A 20,000-nucleotide genomic window follows, 5' to 3' on the forward strand; every position below is an offset into this window, starting at 1 on the left:
ATGCGTGTGTGCATGCATGCGTGCGTGTGTGTGTGTGTGTGTGTGTGTGTGTGTGTGTGTGTGTATGCCGTGGTGGTCCATGGCTCCCTGCTCCCAGTAGGGGATAAAGAGCTCTCTGTTAGCCAGCCTTCACCACCCCCCTGCTGGGGCAACACAGCCAGCGCTGGACCCCTCCATCTGGACCTCCAGAGTTTCCCACAGAGCAGCACAGGCGGACAGACTACCTCAGCTACAGGGATTCCCTACGACACAGCAGCACCTCACACACAACGTGAGCTTAGAATGATAAGGTTCTATCTCCGTTTAGGGCAGTTCAGAGATATTGAGCGTCAACGTTTTTACATTCCATTATGTTTTGTGAGATGGAACATTTGTATTTTATGAATTACTAACTCAAACATTTCAACATTTTAAAATAACACCACACAGGCGTTAATAAACACCTAATGGATCAGATTACCGGTATGTAAAAAACTCAATTTTGACAAAAATGGAGATACAACCTTATAATTCTAACGTCACGACAACAAAGACATACCATAACCCACGTTTAGACACAGCTACACCCCCCTTAACATGACCCATGTATAGTCCCTGTCGCACACACGTGGACCAAAGCAAGTAGCAAAAGAGACCACTGGTCTTTTACAGTGACTGTTCCTGACATACCTCCATATGACTGATATACCTTTCCATCACTAGAGTCTAGAGCCCCCCCCCCCCTCATTAGATGAATAGATGCTGATGATTGCTCATTAACATTAGAACAGCCGTGCCTTTTTACCTACTAAAAGAGCCGCCTCAGGGGTCAAACCTCCTCTTTTACAGTGCGAAGCTGCTATTTACACACCACGACCACTAGTTGGCCGCTTGTAAATTAGCCTGCTTCCTACACAGGAAAACGGCTAAATAGCAGCATGTGATTTTTGAAAATGTAAGGATACTGGGGTGGTAGAACGCACATATCTAGGAAAAGTCATGAAAGGAGGGTCCTGAAATGTGATCGAGTGCAAAGATATCAAAACATGTTTTACTCACAGGGGTCAATTGACCCCTCATGGCTGATTAAGTGTTAAAGGAACAGCAGTACACCCAGTCGGTCTGAGAGAGCAAAATAAGATCAAAGATAGATGGAGAGAGAGAGAGAGCGAGAGAGAGAGCGAGAGAGAGAGCGAGAGAGAGAGAGAGAGAGAGAGAGAGAGAGAGAGAGAGAGAGAGAGAGAGAGAGAGAGAAGGAGGTTGCACTCACCGTCCTCTTTACACTCTTCCGGTGGCTTTGCCTTCTTCGCCAGCCGCGGGTCGAGCCACGATGTCGTCTTGGTGTTGTGGCTGGTGAAGGGAGGAAAGAGAGAGGAGAGACAGAGAGGGAGAGGGAGGGAGGGAGGGAGGAAGATTCTCAATTGAGCCAGAGCATCATTTTAGAGAAAAAGAGCCATTCCCTCGTGTGCCCACCCTTTTAACAGACGAGAGAGAGAGAGACGGAAAAAAAAAGCTTGAGGTTAACAAAATGGCAATCGATGCTTTTAATTTGCTCACTGTTTCTCATTAGGGAGGGAGGGTGAAAAAGAGAGAGAGAGAGAGAGAGCGGTAGAGATAGAGAATGAGAGAGAGAGAGAGAGACAGAGAGAGAGAGTGGTTGAGATAGAGAATGAGAGAGAGTGGTTAAGATAGAGAATGAGAGAGAGAAAGAGAGAGAGAGAGAGAGAGAGAGTGGTTGAGATAGAGAATGAGAGAGAGAGAGAGTGAGAGAGAGAGAGAGAGAGAGAGGGGGGGGATGCGTGAGTGAGTGAGTGATGGAGGGGAACAGCTGTGGGCTTGGCAGATTCGGCATCGCGGGCAGAAAACTGGACTCAGATCAGATAAGCGGAGATGCCAAGGAAACTTCAATGGATCTCTTTAGCCCATCTGAGGGCAACAACGGCCTCCCTTCAAGATGATGACAGGAGAGGAGGGGGGAGAAAGAAGGGGGGAGGAAAGGGGGAGGTGTGGAGAGAGATAGGGACAACGTGCCTACAGTAAAGCGAGGGTGAGACCCTGAAAAAATGATCTGAGTGTCCCCTCTGGGGACAAGTGGACACAGTCCCTCAGAATGTCTCTGTGCGTTTATTTCCTCTCCTCTCCTCTCTTTCTTTCCCCCCACTCCCCCCCCTCCCTCCTCCTTTTGACTTTCTCTACCTACTCCCTCTCTCTCTCTCTCTCTCTCTTCCTGCGCCACCCTCTCTATCTCTTCCTCCCTCTTTATTTCCTGCCCCTCTCATTTTCCCCCCTCTCACTCCCCCTCCCTTCATCTCTCCTTTGGACTCTCTCCTCCCTCTCTTTCTTCTCACCCTTTCTCCATCCGCCTCCCCTCTTTCTCTCCCTCTCCCTCCCAGGCTCACTGTGAGGATTCTGGGTAAACAAATTGATCTAATCTGGAGCCAAATCAAAGAGAGCTCTATCCCCCCATACTCCTTTGGGATAGATGTCGTCGCTTTCATTTGGCATCGCAGCATTGACTTTCCTCTAAAAAAAAAATTCAAGTTACAAATTATTTTTTGGGTTTTACATCCTGAAAAGTCCTGGCTGGCTGGCTGGCTGACAACAACATTAAAATCGGCTAAATTGTTCTCATCTGTTGGTGTAGCGTCTTTGGTTGTCGCTAAATGGTGTTTTTCTACAACTATAGAAAGGTGTTCCTCAGAGGATGAGACGAAGTCTTCTTAGACATTCTGACGATTGTTAATTAACACGTGCACGCACGCACGCACACACACACACACGCACACACACGCAATAAAAGTTTAACAAGCCCAATGATTTGCACCTCTTGTGCAACACAGCTCTGATACAAGAAAGCTTAAATGCTTAAAAGGCAACTTTACCTTCTTCTTTTCTCAGTGGCAGAACGATGCATTGTAAAGCAATGAGACCTAAATCTCATTCCAACAACACTCCAACGATCTGATGTGGCACTGTGTGTGTATTAGTGTGTGTGTGTGTGTGTTTTAGTGTGTGTGCGGGGTGGGAGGGTACTGTAACAGTTCGAAGCGTGGCGACACTTACTCGATAAAGTACACCTCCCCCTTCTCTGTGTAGGCCATCTCCCAGTTGTCTGGCAGGGGTCCCAGCTCGTCATTCTCGTCGGGCTTGGGGGGGCACTTGGGGGACTCGCCGCCCTCCTCGCCGCACTTGGGAGCCTCGGGGAAGGGGGGGAGGAAGGTGGGGGTCTCGGGTGGTGGGGGGGCCTGCGGTGGGACGTCCCCCGAGGCGTCCGTGCTCTTGTCCTCGTGCTCGCTGGACTCTGAGGAAAGGGGGAGCGACAGGAGGGGGAGGAGTTAGACAGGAGGGGGAGGAGTTAGACAGGAGGGGGAGGAGTTAGGGATAGAGGGAGAAGAAGGAGATGATAGAAGAGATGGAACAGTAGCAAAAAATAGGGAGAGGGAGGGAAGCATTGACATACAAGAGAGACGAGAGAGGAGAGGAGAGAGCGATTGAGATAGGAGAGGGAGGGAAAGAGACTAGAAGAGATAGAGAGAGAAAGAGAGGGAGAGAGAGAGAAAGAGAGGGAGAGAGCAAGAGAGAGAAAGAAAGAGACAGAGAGAGAGAGAAAGAGAGAGGGAGAGAGAGAGGGAGGGAGAGAGAAAGAGAGGGAGAGAGAGAGACAGAGATAGAGAGACATAGATAGAGAGAGAGAAAGAGAAAGAGAAAGAGAGGGAGAGAGAGAGAGACAGACAGACAGAGATATATAAAGAGAGAGAGACAGAGATAGAGAGAGAGAGAAAGAGAGAGAGAGGGAGAGAGAGAGAGAGGGAGGGAGAGAGAAAGAGAGAGAGACAGAGATAGAGAGAGAGAAAGAAAAAGAGAGGGAGAGAGAGAGAGACAGACATAGATATATAAAGAGAGAGAGACATAGATAGAGAGAGAGAGAGAAAGAGAGAGAGAGGGAGAGAGAGAGAGAGAGAGAGAGAGAGAGAGAGAGAGAGAGAGGGAGGGAGAGAGAAAGAGAGGGAGAGAGAGAGGGAGAGAGAGAGACAGAGATAGAGAGAGAGAAAGAGAAATAGAGGGAGAGAGAGAGAGACAGACAGAGATATATAAAGAGAGAGAGACAGAGATAGAGAGAGAGAGAAAGAGAGAGAGAGGGAGAGAGAGAGGCTGATGTGCCCTAGTTTGAGTTGTGGCGAATTTGGAAGCCCCAGAGGAGCGGCGCTGGAGGCAGTGGGAGGGAGAGTTCATCTATTAGAGAGAGAGAGAGAGAGAGAGAGAGAGAGAGAGAGAGAGAGAGGGGGAGATAGAGAGAGAGGGGGTGGAGGGATATGAGACAGAGCGATAGAGAGATAGAGAGAGCGAGAGAGCTATCTGCTCGGATCACATGGCCTATTCTATCGATTTCTCTCTCCTCCAGTCTGGTTACACACTTGACTGACTAGCCGCAGAAAAGTGCACCTGAGAACTACTCTGAGAGCCCAGTTAATAGCTAGATCTATGCTAGATATAACGGGTTGCGTTTACTACTGCGTTTACTACTGCATTTACCATCGGTCTCAAAGCGCTTTCGATTGTAAGGAGGGAAACTTCACGTCTGTACAAACTGCTGGGAGTGATAGATAGACCGTGAGCATAGAATGATAAGGTTCTATCTCCGTTTAGGGTAGTTCAGAGATATTGAGCGTCAAATTTTTTACATTCCATTACGTTTTGTGAGATGGAGCCTTTGTATTTTATTAATTACAAACTCAAAAATGTCAACATTTTAAAAATAACACCACACAGGCGTTAATAAACACCTAATGGATCAGATTATGTAAAAAACTAAATTTTGACCAAAATGGAGATAGAACCTTATAATTCTAACGTCACGAGACACTGGCAGCTAACACACTGGCGTTATGTCCAGAGTATCCAAATAAGTCACGCTGATTTGAATGAATGTGATATACTGTACATACGGTGTGTGGCTTGGCCCTGGCAGGTGGGATGGTCAGAAACACTGTGTGTCTCTGCTCCGAGTTCAGAGTAATGTACCCCTAAAGTATAGGAGTATATGGTTGTATTCTATGGGAGTACAGGGGTATATATGGTTGTATTCTATGGGAGTATTGGGGTACATATGGTTGTATTCTATGGGAGTATAGGGGTACATATGGTTGTATTCTATGGGAGTATTGGGGTACATATGGTTGTATTCTATGGGAGTATAGGGGTATACGGTATATGGTTATATTATATGGGAGTATAGGGGTACATATGGTTGTATTCTATGGGAGTATAGGGGTACATATGGTTGTATTCTATGGGAGTATAGGGGTACATATGGTTGTATTCTATGGGAGTATAGGGGTACATATGGGAGTATTCTATGGGAGTATAGGGGTACATATGGTTGTATTCTATGGGAGTATAGGGGTACATATGGGAGTATTCTATGGGAGTATAGGGGTACATATGGGAGTATTCTATGGGAGTATAGGGGTACATATGGGAGTATTCTATGGGCGTATGGGGGTATATAATGTATTCAGGGATTCTATGGGAATATGGGGGTACAGTGTATACTGTAAGGGGGTATTCTACAGGAGTATTGGGGTACCGGTATTATATTCTACATAGAATAGATTACATTCAGTGTAGAATGGGTACAGCCACATTTATACATCTGTACATTGCATACTGTACATAAGCTACCTTAACTGTAGATAGCTCATAATTGTATACACCTCTAAACTACCGTGCTTGCCATACTGTACCTATCACTATCATGTTTTTATATCACTATTTGTACTTTTCGTTGTCTGGTACTTGTACTGTGCCATGACAATAAAGTTGAATCTAACCTAATAGGGATGCACCGAAATGAAAATTCTTGGCCGAAGCCAAAACCGAAATTAAGGAAACACTTGGCCGAATACCGAGTGTGTTTCCATTTATTTTGCGAACTTATTATTTTGCATAAATACAATAAATGTAACTTTTTATTCATGCTTGTATGCTTATTCATGTTACATTGTTACAAATGTTACATTGTCCTAAGAGACTTAAGAGAGACTCAAGAGAGTGGAGACATCTTTTATCTAGCCTGAGTAAGTGAATTGATTCTTGTTTAAACCATTGTGTTACTGGTAGCTGTGTGTTAGCTGTTTTGGGTTAAAGCTGTGTGGCCTACAAACTAGTTCCTACTGAAACCACTTTTTTTGTGTGTGAGCCTAAAAGCCGTCAATTTGCACTGGGAGGAGTTTCAACACCTCTCCAGCTATTAAGCCTAGGTCAGGATTGACATAGGCTACGTTCCGATTTTTTTGCCAACACGCGACTCAGGTCTGATTTATGCATGACCGTGTGAACAGCGCAAGTCACATGAAATCTGACTTTTTAAAATCCGACCTGGGTCGCGTTCAGAGTTGGTATTACATCGGATACATATCAGATATTTAGCAACATGCCCGCCGTCTGAATTGTCAAGTCGCTTTTAATGCGACTTTTACGTCACTCTAGCAGGGTTGCCAGATGGGATTGACAATTTACAGCCTAACCAGTCTATAACCGATAAATCCAGTAGCCCATTCGGCGGTAACCCGCCTCATCTGGCAACCCTGCACTCTAGACGCACTTGCTCATATCTTGCTCATATCTTTGCCGGCTTCCGCTGCACAAAAACTTGAAAATGTAACGGTTGTAACGTTATCATATTATATATCATGAATCTAGATATACTTGCAGACAGTATACAGAGTCAACCTGTATCCTACAAAGACACTTAGATTTAGATTTAGTAATCTACAAATCAATCAGACCCCTATACTTTCTTTTATTTATTTTTTTGTTTCTTTTTATTTTACTACTCGATCTTTTCAGTTTGTAAAACGTCTTTGAGTGTCTATAAGTCTAATGTATTATTATTGTAAACAGTGCGCTGTCCTTCTGCACATGCGGGTCTTTTCAGGGCCGTGGAATGTTCACACGGGAGTCAATGTAGGCCTAGGTCAAATATAGGTCACCTTTTAAAAGTAATGTGAACTGCCAAACAAAAAAATCGCATCTGTGTAAAAAATTGGAATTGAGCATCAATACCTGCAGTGTGAACGTAGCCATAGTGTCATACATTGTGGACTAAGTGAGTACACCTGTCCGGTCGTTAAATGATCGTTAGTTGGGAGGGGCTGCAAGCCTGCGAGTCTTCAGCAATTTCTGAAATCTCCATTAATATCCGGACGGTCTGAGAGCGACAGCCTCCTGACAACAAGACAAGGGAGTCAATCTGTGGGACTAAGACTCCTGACAATAAGACAAGGGAGTCAATCTGTGGGAGTCCATAGATGAAGGCCTGAGAGGAAGGCCAGAATACTAAGGATATTAAGTATATGTTCTTCCATTTGATTGTTCTCTTGTCATATTTGTCTACTTTGAGTGCAATAAGCGCCACCAACTTCTTGTTGGACCATTAACCCTGTATCCCTCCACTGACAGATATCACAATGTGCTTTCTCCCTATTCCTGTACTTTTGTCCTTCAGGAAGACACATACTGTGTAGATGCTCCACCCCCCCCCCCCCCCCCCCCCCAACCCTTCCAATCTCATCTATCCACCTCCTTCAACTTACCACAACTTCATTGCCGGGGGAGGTCTTTGGAACTGCCAGTCAGTGGTCCGGAAAGCTTATGCCTCGTTCGAGTCCCTCATCTTTCTCGCTCTCACAGAAACCTGAATCTCACCTGAAAATACAGCTACACCAGCTGCCCTCTCTGAAGCCTACTCATTTTCTCATTCCCCCTAGACCCTCCGGTCGAGAGGGAGGCACAGGACTCTAATCCTGTCTTATCCTCCATACCCTCTGTTGAAGCCTCCTCCCTTCTATCCACCGGTCCTTCCACGCCCTCTGTCCACTGACCTTGAAACCAGCACAATCCTCTCCACGCACTCCATGACACTCTGAACCCCCCACATGCTTGTAGACTAGAGCTCAGGGCAGCTGAGAGGAGATGGAGAAAAACCGGCCACCCTGATGACCTAAACCTTTATCACTCTCTCCTCTCCAACTACGCCTCCTCTGCATCAGCTGCTAAAGCGTCCTACTATCATTCCAAAATACTTTCATTCTTCTGCCTCTAATCCTAGGAAAGTGTTCTCCACATTCTACACACTCCTCAACCCACCTCCTCCCCCTCCCCCTTCCTCCTTCCTCCCTGTCTGCTGATGACTTTGTCACCTACTTCGAAAAGAAGGTTGATGACATTAGAAGCACCTTTTCCCCTCCTCCCACCAACACTGCTAACACCCCTTCCAGACCCTCTGCACTACACTTGGTCTCTGGCGTATCATCTTTTCCACCCCTCTCCCCTGATGAGATTCTTACACTGATCACATCTAAGCAGGCAACCACCTGCCCTCTCGATCCCATCCCGTCCCCTCTTCTCCAATCCATTTCCCCTGACATCCTTCCTTTCTTTACCACCGTAATCAACTCCTCCTTATCCACAGGATCTGTCCCGACTGCCTTCAAGATGGTCAGAGTCAAGCCTCTCCTCAAGAAAGCAACCCTTGACCCGTCCTCTGTCCACAACTAAAGACCGGTATCCCTTCTCTCCTTCCCTTCTAAAACCCTTGAACGTGCTGCATCTAAACAACTGACTGACTATCTCTGTCAGATGGAACTCCTGGACCCCCACCAATCTGGCTTCAAGGCTGGGCACTCCAATGAGACTGCTCTCCTTGCTGTCACTGAGGCCCTCCACTCTGCTCAAGCTTCCTCCCTCTCCTCTGTTCTCATTCTCCTGGACCTGTCTGCTGCCTTCGACACTAGGGATGCTCCGATCTGGATTTTTGGGGCCGATACCGATCACCGATTTTTTTCCTCAAGATCAACCGATACCGATACCGATATTTTTAAAAATACATAACTGTAGGCCTACTGACTGGATAGCCTACATATTTTTTGCTTTTTAGACAAAAGTTTTGATCCATTAGGCACCAAGCAAACGCAGACCCATTGTTATGGCATAGTAAAGGTCTGGCCTATCACCCAGTTAGGGCCTGAAGCCCAAGTCAGTCGATATGGCTGTATAAAAGACATCATAAACGTGGCCTTCATGGTTTACATACTGTTACGTCCTCCTATGTTTTCTGTTCAGTTATCTGTCTCCCCCCCAAAAAAAAATAATAAAAAAAAAAGATCGGTTTTTGCGATCGGCCATTTTTGCCGATCACCGATCGAGTCATTTTGAGTGAAATCGGCCGATTTAAATCGGTGGCCGATAAATCGGAGCATCCCTATTCGACACAGTAAACCTCCTTCTCTCCATCCTCACATAACTGGGCATCTCTGGCACTGTACACTCCTGGTTTGCTTCCTACCTGGCGGGTCGCTCCTACCAGGTGACTTGGAGAGGATCGTTGCCTTCTCCACGTACCCTCACCACTGGGGTACTCCAGGGCTCCGTCCTAGGGCCCTTGCTGTTCTCCCTCTATACCAAGTCTCTTGGCTTGGTAATCAGCTCACACGGGTTCTCCTACCACAGCTATACAGATGACACTCATCTCTTGCTGTCTTTCCCTCCCTCTGATCTACATGTGGCGACACCTGTTCCTGCGTGTCTCGCTGACATCTCTACATGGATGTCAGCCCACCATCTCAAGCTCAACCTTAACAATACTGAGCTACTCTTCCTCCCTGAGAAAGCCTGCCCTCTCCAAGACCAGCACTTCTCGATCACAGTGGAGAACTCTACTGCAACTCCCTCTCAGACAGCCAAGAACCTTGGAGTGATCCTGGACAACCGCCTATCCTGTGCAGAGAACATCGCAGCGACAGCACGCTCCTGCAGATTCTTCCTTTACAACATCAGAAGGATACGTCCATTCCTCACCAGAGAAGCAGCGCAACTCTTGACCCAGTCACTGGTCATCTCCCGCCTTGACTACTACAATATACTCCTGGCCGGGCTCCCCGCCACCGCCATCAGACCTCTACAGCTCATCCAGAATGCTGCCGCCTGTCTGGTGTTCAACCTCCCAAAATTCTGTCATGTTACTCCTTCGCACTCTTCACTGGCTCCCGACAGCAGCTCGCATCAGATTCAAGACCCTGGTGCTTGCAAAAGGGACAGCCCCTGCCTACCTGCAAGCAAACTTCAGCCCGTTCACTCCGCTCCTGCACCTCTGCAGGCCGACTGGCCCCTCTACGCCAACGCGGCAGCCATGCTGTCCGTCCACGTCTCTTCCACTGGTGGACTCGGGGGGGGGGGGGGGGGGGCGACCGCCCCTCCTGGTGCCCCCACGGTTGAAAAACGTCTCTCTTAAGTGCCCTTTTGAGTGGCAAAAATGCCCTTTTGAGTGACGAAAATGAGAGGACAGCCTGAGTCCGCCACTGGTCTCTTCACTACCCTGGCTGACCGCTGGTGGAATGAGCTTCCCACGGTTGTCAGAAGTGTCGAGTCTCTCCCCATCTTCCGTCGGAAACTGAAGACCCATCTCTTCAGGCTACACCTTAGCTGCTCCTCTACTGTCTACTAAAAAAACGACGACTGCCAATGGCCACTGGCCTGAACTAGATTTTTCCTGCTACACTGATTCACTTTCTAGGTTAAATGTATTGATTGTTGATTAGTTGCTTTGGAATAAGGCGTCTGCCAAATGCCAAAAATGTTAATGTAAATGTACAATGATAATGATCAAAATGACTTGTTTTAAATTGTATATACTTTATGTTACGGAATATTTCCTCTTTTCATAAAAGATGTAAAAATTGTGACAGCGGCTGGTGAAAGGGGGAACGAGTCACCAATCAAAATGTTCTGACTTTTTATTTTTTCGACAAAGTCTGAACATTAAATCTTGTTAAAGCTTGTTATCCCTTTCACCAGCAGCTGTCACATAATACTGTGATCCCATCAGTTTCCAGTGATTGCTTAGCTCACACTTTGCAAAAAGTTGCAAAAATGAAAACGATAGTCTTAATGTCGGAATGTGCCTCTCGTTGTCGTTCAGAGAACAGATTGAACTGGATCTGTATTTATTTATTTATTTTAATCATCATCATCACTTTTTAGTATTTTAATATCATAGATATAGCCATCTTTTTAAATCCATTTTTCTATTATGATCTTACTGTTTTTTATATACTATACATGGCTGGCCCAGTATTGTTGTCTGTCCTTTATGTTGTGTTGTCATGTGTTGTTTTTAGAGAGTGGCGTGGCAAAATGAATTTCCCCACGGGGATAAATAAAGTACAATTGAATTGAATTGAATTGAATTGAGATGCCAAACTGCCGACAGGTTTGCTGTAATTATATCACTTGGGAGTAGGCAGTTATCACTCACTTATCACTCATTCACAGAACAGCATAGGTTGCTTGCACTGTTTGATCGTGTCATCAAAAAAACGTCTCGTATTGGGTGAACATTTGGTCTTTTCACACAAACGGCCGAACACAGAATGTCCTTTTTTTGCTATTTTCGGCCGAATAATTTCGGTGGCCGAACTTCCGGTGGATCCATATAATCTAATCTAATCTAATCTAATCTAATCTAATACAGCCTCCATTGTTTTAGGAATAGCATAATGATGTAGGGTGTGGTACTCTATCATTGACCACAGCTCTGTGCCAGGAGGAAGTAGAAGGCTTGTATATTACAGAGTGTTGTTGTGGTTTCAGTCTCATAGTGTTTGCTTCACAGTTATGAGTGTTAACCAGTTGCTAAGCTATCACCACAACAGAACCCGGTTGCTATGAGGTAACCCTTGACGATAAGAACCGCTGCTATGTCACCGGAATCTATCAGATCTGAGGGCCGTGCCGTCGCATGCCTGGCTGTCAAGCTGTGTGTGAGGTCGCCCACGGTGGCGGTGGCGGTGACCTGGTTGTCATGACGCTGCCCTAACGGCTCCCTGGCCGTGTGGCCACGTTCTCAGAGGGGTCCCGTCTGGGGTCTGACCTGGGGTGACGGCCACGCCGTTGCCGTTGACGACTGGCCTCTCTTCCTCCTCCTCCTCGGGCGGGTCGATGCCGGCCTTCTCCATGTTGCTCACCGACTTGTTCCGTTTCCTCTTCCCCTCGGAACTGGGTCGTGCGCCCGGAAGAAGCTGGTCAGTTACATTTAGCAGCAGGCTGGGACTGGGCTCCGCAGGGGGCTTGGGGGTGCCGTAATAGTTATCTGCGAACAGAGGATGCACACACACGGACACACGGGCACACACACGGACACACGGGCACACACACACACACACACACACACACACACACACACACACACACACGTCAAAAATGTAACACGCCTGTTCCTGTTGCATTTGTAAACATTTTCTCTTCCTGTGCTGATGCATTTAAAATAACATTTACTTGGATGTTGTCGTCTCCCGCTAGTAACAAGTTAATATTCAAGCATCAAGCGGGTCACAGGGGAGAAGATCGTGAACATGAATTGGAAATCGGTCCCTGTCAAGGGAAATCTATTTGATGATTACACATGGAGCAGGAGAGAGAGACAGAGGCAGATCATGTCATTGCATAAACAGGAAGAGGGAGGTGAGATGACATCCTCTCAAGTGTTTGATAACATTCCTCATTTCTGTTCCAGGCATCACAATAATAATAACACATTTATTTTTGTATAGCACTTTTCTCAGCACTCAAAGGCCCAGTCCTGTTTCCCTTTCCTACCCCTATGGCTCTTTTTGGAGTGCCACTCACTTTGAAGACAAGCCCTCCGAACAGAGGGGTAGTGGTTGAGAATCTTCCCCTATGAAATGTGACAATCAAGACCCTGATACGATATCATTCAGTAGTATCATACAAAAGCACTGACGCTTGCGATTCATTCACAACTTAAGTTTCGTCCTATCAATCGATCGAACAAGTCATCAAATAAAAAAGAACAATGCTTCATTACCAGGCCAGTTCATGACAGAATAGCGGTGCTCTGTAGGCTAGCAACCCTGCTCCTACCCTGCCAGTCTGTAGGCTAGCAACCCTGCTCCTACCCTGCCAGTCTGTAGGCTAGCAACCCTGCTCCTACCCTGCCAGTCTGTAGGCTAGCAACCCTGCTGCTTCCCTGCCAGTCTGCACTGATATTAGAGGAGAGATAACAAGTGCAACAACTAAGCGGCTGAACTTCAGTTACATTTCGGGCGTCATATGCCATCAAAGGGGGGAAATGCGACATGGAAATGATGTCAAAAAAGCGGGACTATCATGCATAAATCAGCCTTAAAAGCTTAATGTTAGATAACTAACATAAGACACACAGCTAGACACATAGGCATAAACACATTTTCAATTTCAATTGAACCTTTGCCATGTGAAGTTGCACTAGGAACATGACTTGGTATTCTCCATGCTGAACAAGCTACAGTACATCCAACAACAAGACGACAATACAACAATACTACAATACAAAAACAAGACACACAATATATACAGTACCAATACGAGTGAATACATATACTGTACAACGTAATGCAAAAACATGTTAAGTGCAAGGTGCAATAATCAGGAGTTATTGAGGAGGGCCGTGGCTTTGGGGAAGAAACTGTTCAAGTGTTGTGATGTTTTTGACCTGATGGCCCTGTACCGCTGTCCAGAAGGGAGTAATAGGCATACATAGCATGCATGCTTATTATAAAGGTCTATAATACATTGAAATGATAAAAATGACAAAAAACTCTACTATGTGAACGCGCAAAACTGAGCCGTAGGGGTGAAATGTGATTGGGCTCATTCCATGGAGAGAACTTAAAAAAAAATTATAATTAAGGAATCGTTTGAAAGAGGATGGGCCCACCCTTTGATTTCTAACTCCACCAGCCTCCTTTGGCAAACACACAAACATTCCTATGTGCCTATATTGTATACAGAATAACAATAGCCCCCTCCCCAGACATGTTAACGCTTGTACATGTTCCTGTCTTTGCTAACACATCGCTCTCATCTGATACACATCATTCAGTCACCAAACCATGCAGAGATTCTTAGCGAGCGAGCGAGTGTGTGTGTGTGTGAGTGTGAGTGTGAGTGTGAGTGTGAGTGTGTGTGTGTGTGAGTGTGAGTGTGAGTGTGTGTGTGTGAGTGTGAGTGTGTGTGTGTGTGTGTGTTTGTGAGCGAGTAAGTAAATAACCATGACGTAATCTCCCAGAGCTCTCAGCTCCGTGTGGTCGGCCCTCCTGCTGCCTCCGGGCGTGGAGACCGCCGGCTCCCAGCATGCCGAGCGTTCCTAGCATCGCACCCAGACTCTCCCCAGGGCTCATCCTCTCACTACTCGCAGGAACGCTGGCTGCCAAAAGCCTTCGACGCTGGTAGCTCCACCTTGACACAACCTGGCCTAGTCCTCCTCAGACAGCAACAGATGTCCTTGTTTAGCTCATGGGAGACCCTGATGGAGTGTGTTTACGTGAGTGCTGTGTAATCACGGACGTGTATATAATAAAATAAAATAAAATTATAATAACTGGGAGATGTTTAAGTGTTTACTGCTGGTGCTCACTCAGCCCCCCCCAGTCCCCTGAGGTGCTCTGCCTCTCGGCTGGAGATCAGGCACGGCAAGGTTGTCTAGTGGAGCACTGTGAGGATTAGCCTGCACTGGGATATCGCTTCAGTGGTGCTGGCTGCGGAGTGCTCAGAGAGGAGGAACCAGACACCGAAAAGAGGCAGGAATATCCACAAGATTACTCTAATACTGGAGGATGAGTATTAAAAATTAACCCCCCCAAACTTGGGTAATGTAGACAGTTTTAGGACCGTGGAGATTAGCTCGGGAGAGATTAAAGACGTCTGGTATCTCTGGGTATTTACTGTGGTGAGGTGAAAAAAAAGGTCCTCTCTCTCGGAAACGAGTCGTTCACATTTTTGCGAGTGCGTAACGACTTCCGACGAAAACGTTGGAGAGCATCGCTAGAGAGAGTTCGCTGAGTTCGCTGTTACACTGCTGCCCACGCTTCGCCAGACTCCAAAGACCGAAAGCGTTTAAAAAATTCATGCGAGTTGAAAAAAATAAATAACAGCGAGTTGTTGCGCTCCAAACCTGAACTTAAATAACTTTGGGTTATAGTAGAGAACGGTATCATTCAGACGTGTAGCACATCATAAGACGCTACCCTGCATGACCTTGTCAAGCAAGGTACTTACAACAGGAGACACACAGCAGGGGTGATATCAACAACAAACAAATGGTGAGAGAGCTCATGGCGGACGAGCTCATGGCGGACGAGTTAAGGCGTTCTTCTAAGACGAGTGTCTTCTATTCGTTGCCCTTCCGTTGAATCTTACTGTACTCATCGCCACCAAGACTAAAAGATGAATTCTGCCAGCTTGGAGGTTACTTCTTTTGCCCTCTTCACAACCAACTACTCTAGGCTGTAGCAATCGTATCTGCCTGCCTCTCTCTCTCTCTCTATCTCTCTCTCTGTCCTCTAATTGAGCATTACATACCTGAAGGATGGCTCTCACTGCAGAAAATGTGAAAATGATACACAGCTCCCATCACCGGTGAAAATGTCGAACGCCGCTTCTGGCAAACCGTCCGTTAAATGGACCGCCTGCAATTTCTTTCTTTTGCAGTGACAGGCACAGGGAGCCAGGGACAGGAGGGTACCGCTAAGGCGAAAGGAGCTGACATAAGAGTAAATTCACCAGCTATATACCCTCTGTGTGAAGTCAGTCCCCGTCGCCTACCATAGTGGAGTGGAGGAGCAGGTGCTTCGGAGAGAGCCACTCAAGCCCTGAGCAAATGGAGGATCAAAGGAGCCTCTTTCCTCTTTTCTCTTTTCTCTTCCACGATTATCCACCCTTTCTCAAAGTGTCCACTTCATAAAAAAGCCTAGGATTTGTGTAACCATAAGCTTTTATACACACAATCCTGTGCTTTTAAAATCAATGGACGGGTTGGTGGAAAAGTGCACACTTCAGGGGAACAAGGGGAAGGACATTTGGAGGGACAAACTGTTTGTTTTCGAGAGGCTTCTTAGAGGGGAGAGAACGATAGCTGAGCAGAGCTGCTCGCTAGCAGCGGAAGTGTGTTTCTCTGTCAGAGAGAGGCTGCTGTTCTGTGAAATGTGTTTTCTGAACAGCCGTGGATCACAGTCATGTCTGAGAGCTGTCTGAAAGCACCTCAGTGGGAGGGAAGAAAGGGAACACTGGTGGACTCAGCGGGGGGCAGGGGGGGCGACCGCCCCTCCTCGTGCCCCCACGGTTGAAAAACTCTCAAGTGCCCTTTTTGAGTGGCAGAAATGCCCTTTTGAGTGGCGAAAATTAGAGGAAGTGCCCTATTGGTGCCCTTTCCAATGGTCTAAACTTGACCATGTGCTCCCACACAGTTGAAAAATGTCGCACTAAAGTGCCCTTTTGAGTGGCAAAATTAGAGGATGTGCCCTATTGGCTGCCCTTCCAATGGTCTAAACTTGACCGTGTGCACTGATGGGGTCCCATGTTGTGCAGTAGGTGCCCTTTTTTTCTTTTCGCCCGTGACCTTCAAACAGCCTGAGTCCGCCACTGCACAGCATGACTCTTTTCGTTAAGGGTAAATCAACAGTTTGTACAGAAAAATTATGGTTAATTAGACTGTCACAAACACAATGTCAAAAAAGTATATATAACTGCAAGATAGGCAACGCAGTTTGACACGCAAGCAGTACAAAGACATCCAAGGCTCTCCTCACCTTCATAAGTTCCGCTCTCTAACAAGGCTCCGCTTTTCTCCAGTTCCATAAACCGGTCAACAGTCACAAAGCTGTAGTCCACCCCGGGGACCTCTCCTTCCTTGGGCTGCCTGGTTGTGCCTACAGGAGAGAGGGAGGAGACAGAGAGGAAGACAGTTAGAACGCTGCACCTTGGAAGATACATCCCCCACCCGTGCCATTAGATGACTATGAGATGGCCACTTGGAATCAGCTTCAATATCTCACCCAGGACAGTCGCCTGGGGATACGCTGACCCAAGAATCTGGCATATTCATGCTAGGGTCTCTCTTCACTCTGGGTAAAGAAGGAATACTTGAGTGGTTCCCCTTCAGAATGAAGCCATGACTCCTTTACTAGGTAACATTAGAGGAAGGCTTTCAGCTGAGTGATGCAACTTTGACGAGGACGAGGGTAATACAGTCAGCCTGCATACAGCACAGTCAAGGGCTTCCCAGTCAAAGAGCCTCTACACCGTAGCTTCAAATGACTACCATCTAGGTGCTTGATGCTCGAGAGCAGAGCAGAGCAGGCTTGCTTAATGATAGCAAAATCATAGTACCGTAGCAGCAATCGTAGCTACGATATAACGGCTTAATTCACGACAGCTCTCGCAGCTCTATTGAGCATCAGTCTATTAAGTATAGGGACAGTTTATGGCACCGCGGTGATTGGCAGTTTGTGTTGGAGTGCTTATGATGCTAAATTGAGGTAGTGGGAGATGCCTGTTTTGCTTATTATTATTATTAGTGGATATTTTGTTGATTTCAGTGTTTCTTTGTGTAGGTATGAAGGCTGTCCATTAAAACATGATCCTTTTTACACCCTTTCAGGGACTCTGATAATTTTCTCATGTTGTGGCTGGCTTTATGTAGACGTATACTATATTATGTATACTTTTGTGCACCACTTTAGTTTGGTCCATTTTGTTTCCTTGGGACACTTACAGCCGTAACGAGATGAAACACTTTAACAGTTTAAATGTAACATTTCATGTCTGATCACATGATGACACCGGTGCTGCCCAGTCGCGACACTTCACGGCCCTTGGCCTCGGCCTGGCGCCCTGGGCACTTATCGCCTGTCACATGTCATCAGGATGCGACGACGGTGACAGGGCACGTCGAGATTGGTGCGAATTGAATCCCTCCCCTCAATTCTACCACAAACGAAAGCGAAACACTGTTTTCTTCAGCAGAGTAGATTTTGGATAGCGCTGCTGCCTCATCTCTCAATGCAGCTGGCCGTCCAAGCATGAAATAAAGTAATGAAATGAGAATGAATCCACCAAGGCCATTAAAATGCTTGCCAACATTGTCTTTGCACTCAATTTGTTGATTAAAATCCCTTAAATGGGAAAAGCAAACCGCTCAAGATGTTGTGATCCTGTGGTTGATCATCTTTGTACACAGACATCTTGAGAGCCCTTGTTTATGTATGTATTATAATAAAGGTTCAATGATCATTAACTTCAGTGCGTTGATCGACCTCTTTTTGCTACTATGCCACTGCCATGAACAGTATTTATTTTGCGCTGAACAAGCCTCCATCACAAACCTTTTTTTTGCATTTCCTGTCTCCAAGTTCAGCATCAGTATCAACAACATGGAGTGGTGGAGCTGTCAGGGAACGAACACTCACTCACACACGCGTGTGTGTGTGATCCCTGGCAGATCCACCACTACGTGTCACCCCCCCCCCCCCCCAGACAACCCTATCTCCTGCTGTTCCTCTCTCTCAACCGTCATACCACTGAACGGATTGGCACCTCCAGTGGTGAGGTCCCTGATGCTAACTGCATGGGAGCAGTCACAGACTACGCACCCCCGACAGAGCTTCAGGACGAGCCGCGCACACACACACACACACTTCAAAAGAAGACCTTTGATGGCTGGGAGCTAAAGAGAGCTATAATTAGCAAGCATCTTCCAGTGGAGCAAGGCTTCGACAATGTTCCCCCATTAAATCTTTGTGAAGAACAGTTGGAAATGGTTTTCTGTACACTGTGATTTCTGGGTCATCTTGTTCATTTTATAAAGCCGGAACACCATTGCGGGCATGAAGAAATGTAGCCACTTACACTCAATGGGATAAAGGATTGAAGAAGACTTCCAGGAAATACTCTTAACGCTTCTTCTTCCCCTGCAACTGTTCTAAGAAAGCTATATATACCAAATTCACAATGCCCCGTTGCTGCACACTGCAAAAGCATTAGGCCTAAATACTTAATTCATCAAAATGACAGTAGCTTTACCCCTACTGAGGAATCTGAAAGCTGTTTTCCATGGGTTATTTCTGGGGCCTGTAAGGGCCTTCTCTATAAATGTTTCATTGAAGCTGTGTGCCGTTAAGGTGCAGGAAATGCTTTCCACAAACACACCCTGTTGATCAATCTTCTGTTGACTCTTAGTGGGAGATAAAGAGAGAGAAAGACACAGACGCACAAATGATACATCAGAAGAACGGCTTTTTTTTCCACCGGAGCGAACCGCAAACAAGACCGAGAGAGTTACGCAAACAGATTACCAGAGATAAGTGTGGCAGACGCTAAGCTATTTGTCCTGCGGTACGTACGTGCGCTAATGAAAACAGAACGCGCTGCGTCTTCCATGTACAACATGTTCCCTCTGTGAACTCCTAGGGAGGGAGCCCATCGAGAAGCCAGAGAAGAAGTGGGAGAGTGCGTCTGTTTTTTTTGTTTTTCCGCGGAGCGTGAGAGTGAGTGAGAGAGTCGGGGGGGTGAGAGAGTTGAAGGCGTTGAGGCTGGAACGTACAGTAGAGAGGCCGTAGAGAGGCCGTCTCTCAGAGAGAGAGAGAGAGAGAGATAGAGGGAGAGAGAGATAGAGAGAGAGAGAGAGTGAGGGAGGGAGAGAGAGTGGTTGAGATAGAGAATGAGAGAGAGAGAGAAAGAGAGAGAGAGGTTGAGATAGAGAATGAGAGAGAGGAGAGAGAGAGAGGATGGAGCTGAGAGTGTGGGTGGGTGGCTGGCATCTCCTCACTAGCTCCATCGCTAGGGGGGCCGAGAGATCAACTCTTGCCCCATGCAGCTTAGGCCCGAGCTTGTATGTTCTGTCCTATCAGACTCATTCAACATGCCCTTCAATACATTAGCCTAATCTCCCACTACAGCCCATAGACCCGCTGTGAGGGTATGATAACGGAGGGTCATGCATTAGGCAGGACCTTTAAGTACTCTGGACACATTTACAACATTTGCTGTATACATGTACATACATCGCTGTTTGCCAACGCTGTGGTAACTGCTTATCTCATGTCACGGGGTCAATCTCTCTCCCCAGCCCTGTGTAGGGTTGTCAGTAGTCACCCTGGAGCGTCAACATACTCTCCAGCCTCACGCAG

At 46.7% G+C, this 20,000-nt stretch overlaps 1 protein-coding gene across 1 annotated transcript in view; it reads right to left on the bottom strand.

The window, feature by feature from the left end:
- magi2a (membrane associated guanylate kinase, WW and PDZ domain containing 2a) overlaps positions 1-20,000 on the bottom strand; it is a gene marked incomplete at both ends in the record, with an annotated part of 222,049 nt that overhangs the window by 86,853 nt on the left and 115,196 nt on the right. Inside the window, 4 exon segments of the mRNA XM_080537764.1 lie at positions 1,250-1,329; positions 3,043-3,280; positions 11,909-12,127; positions 16,623-16,742. Of these exon segments, the coding sequence (XP_080393890.1) occupies positions 1,250-1,329; positions 3,043-3,280; positions 11,909-12,127; positions 16,623-16,742 (657 nt within the window).

This window comes from Nansenia antarctica (genome assembly GCF_963989245.1).
Source record: "Nansenia antarctica genome assembly, chromosome: 8".
NCBI classification, from domain to species: Eukaryota; Metazoa; Chordata; class Actinopteri; order Argentiniformes; family Microstomatidae; genus Nansenia; species Nansenia antarctica.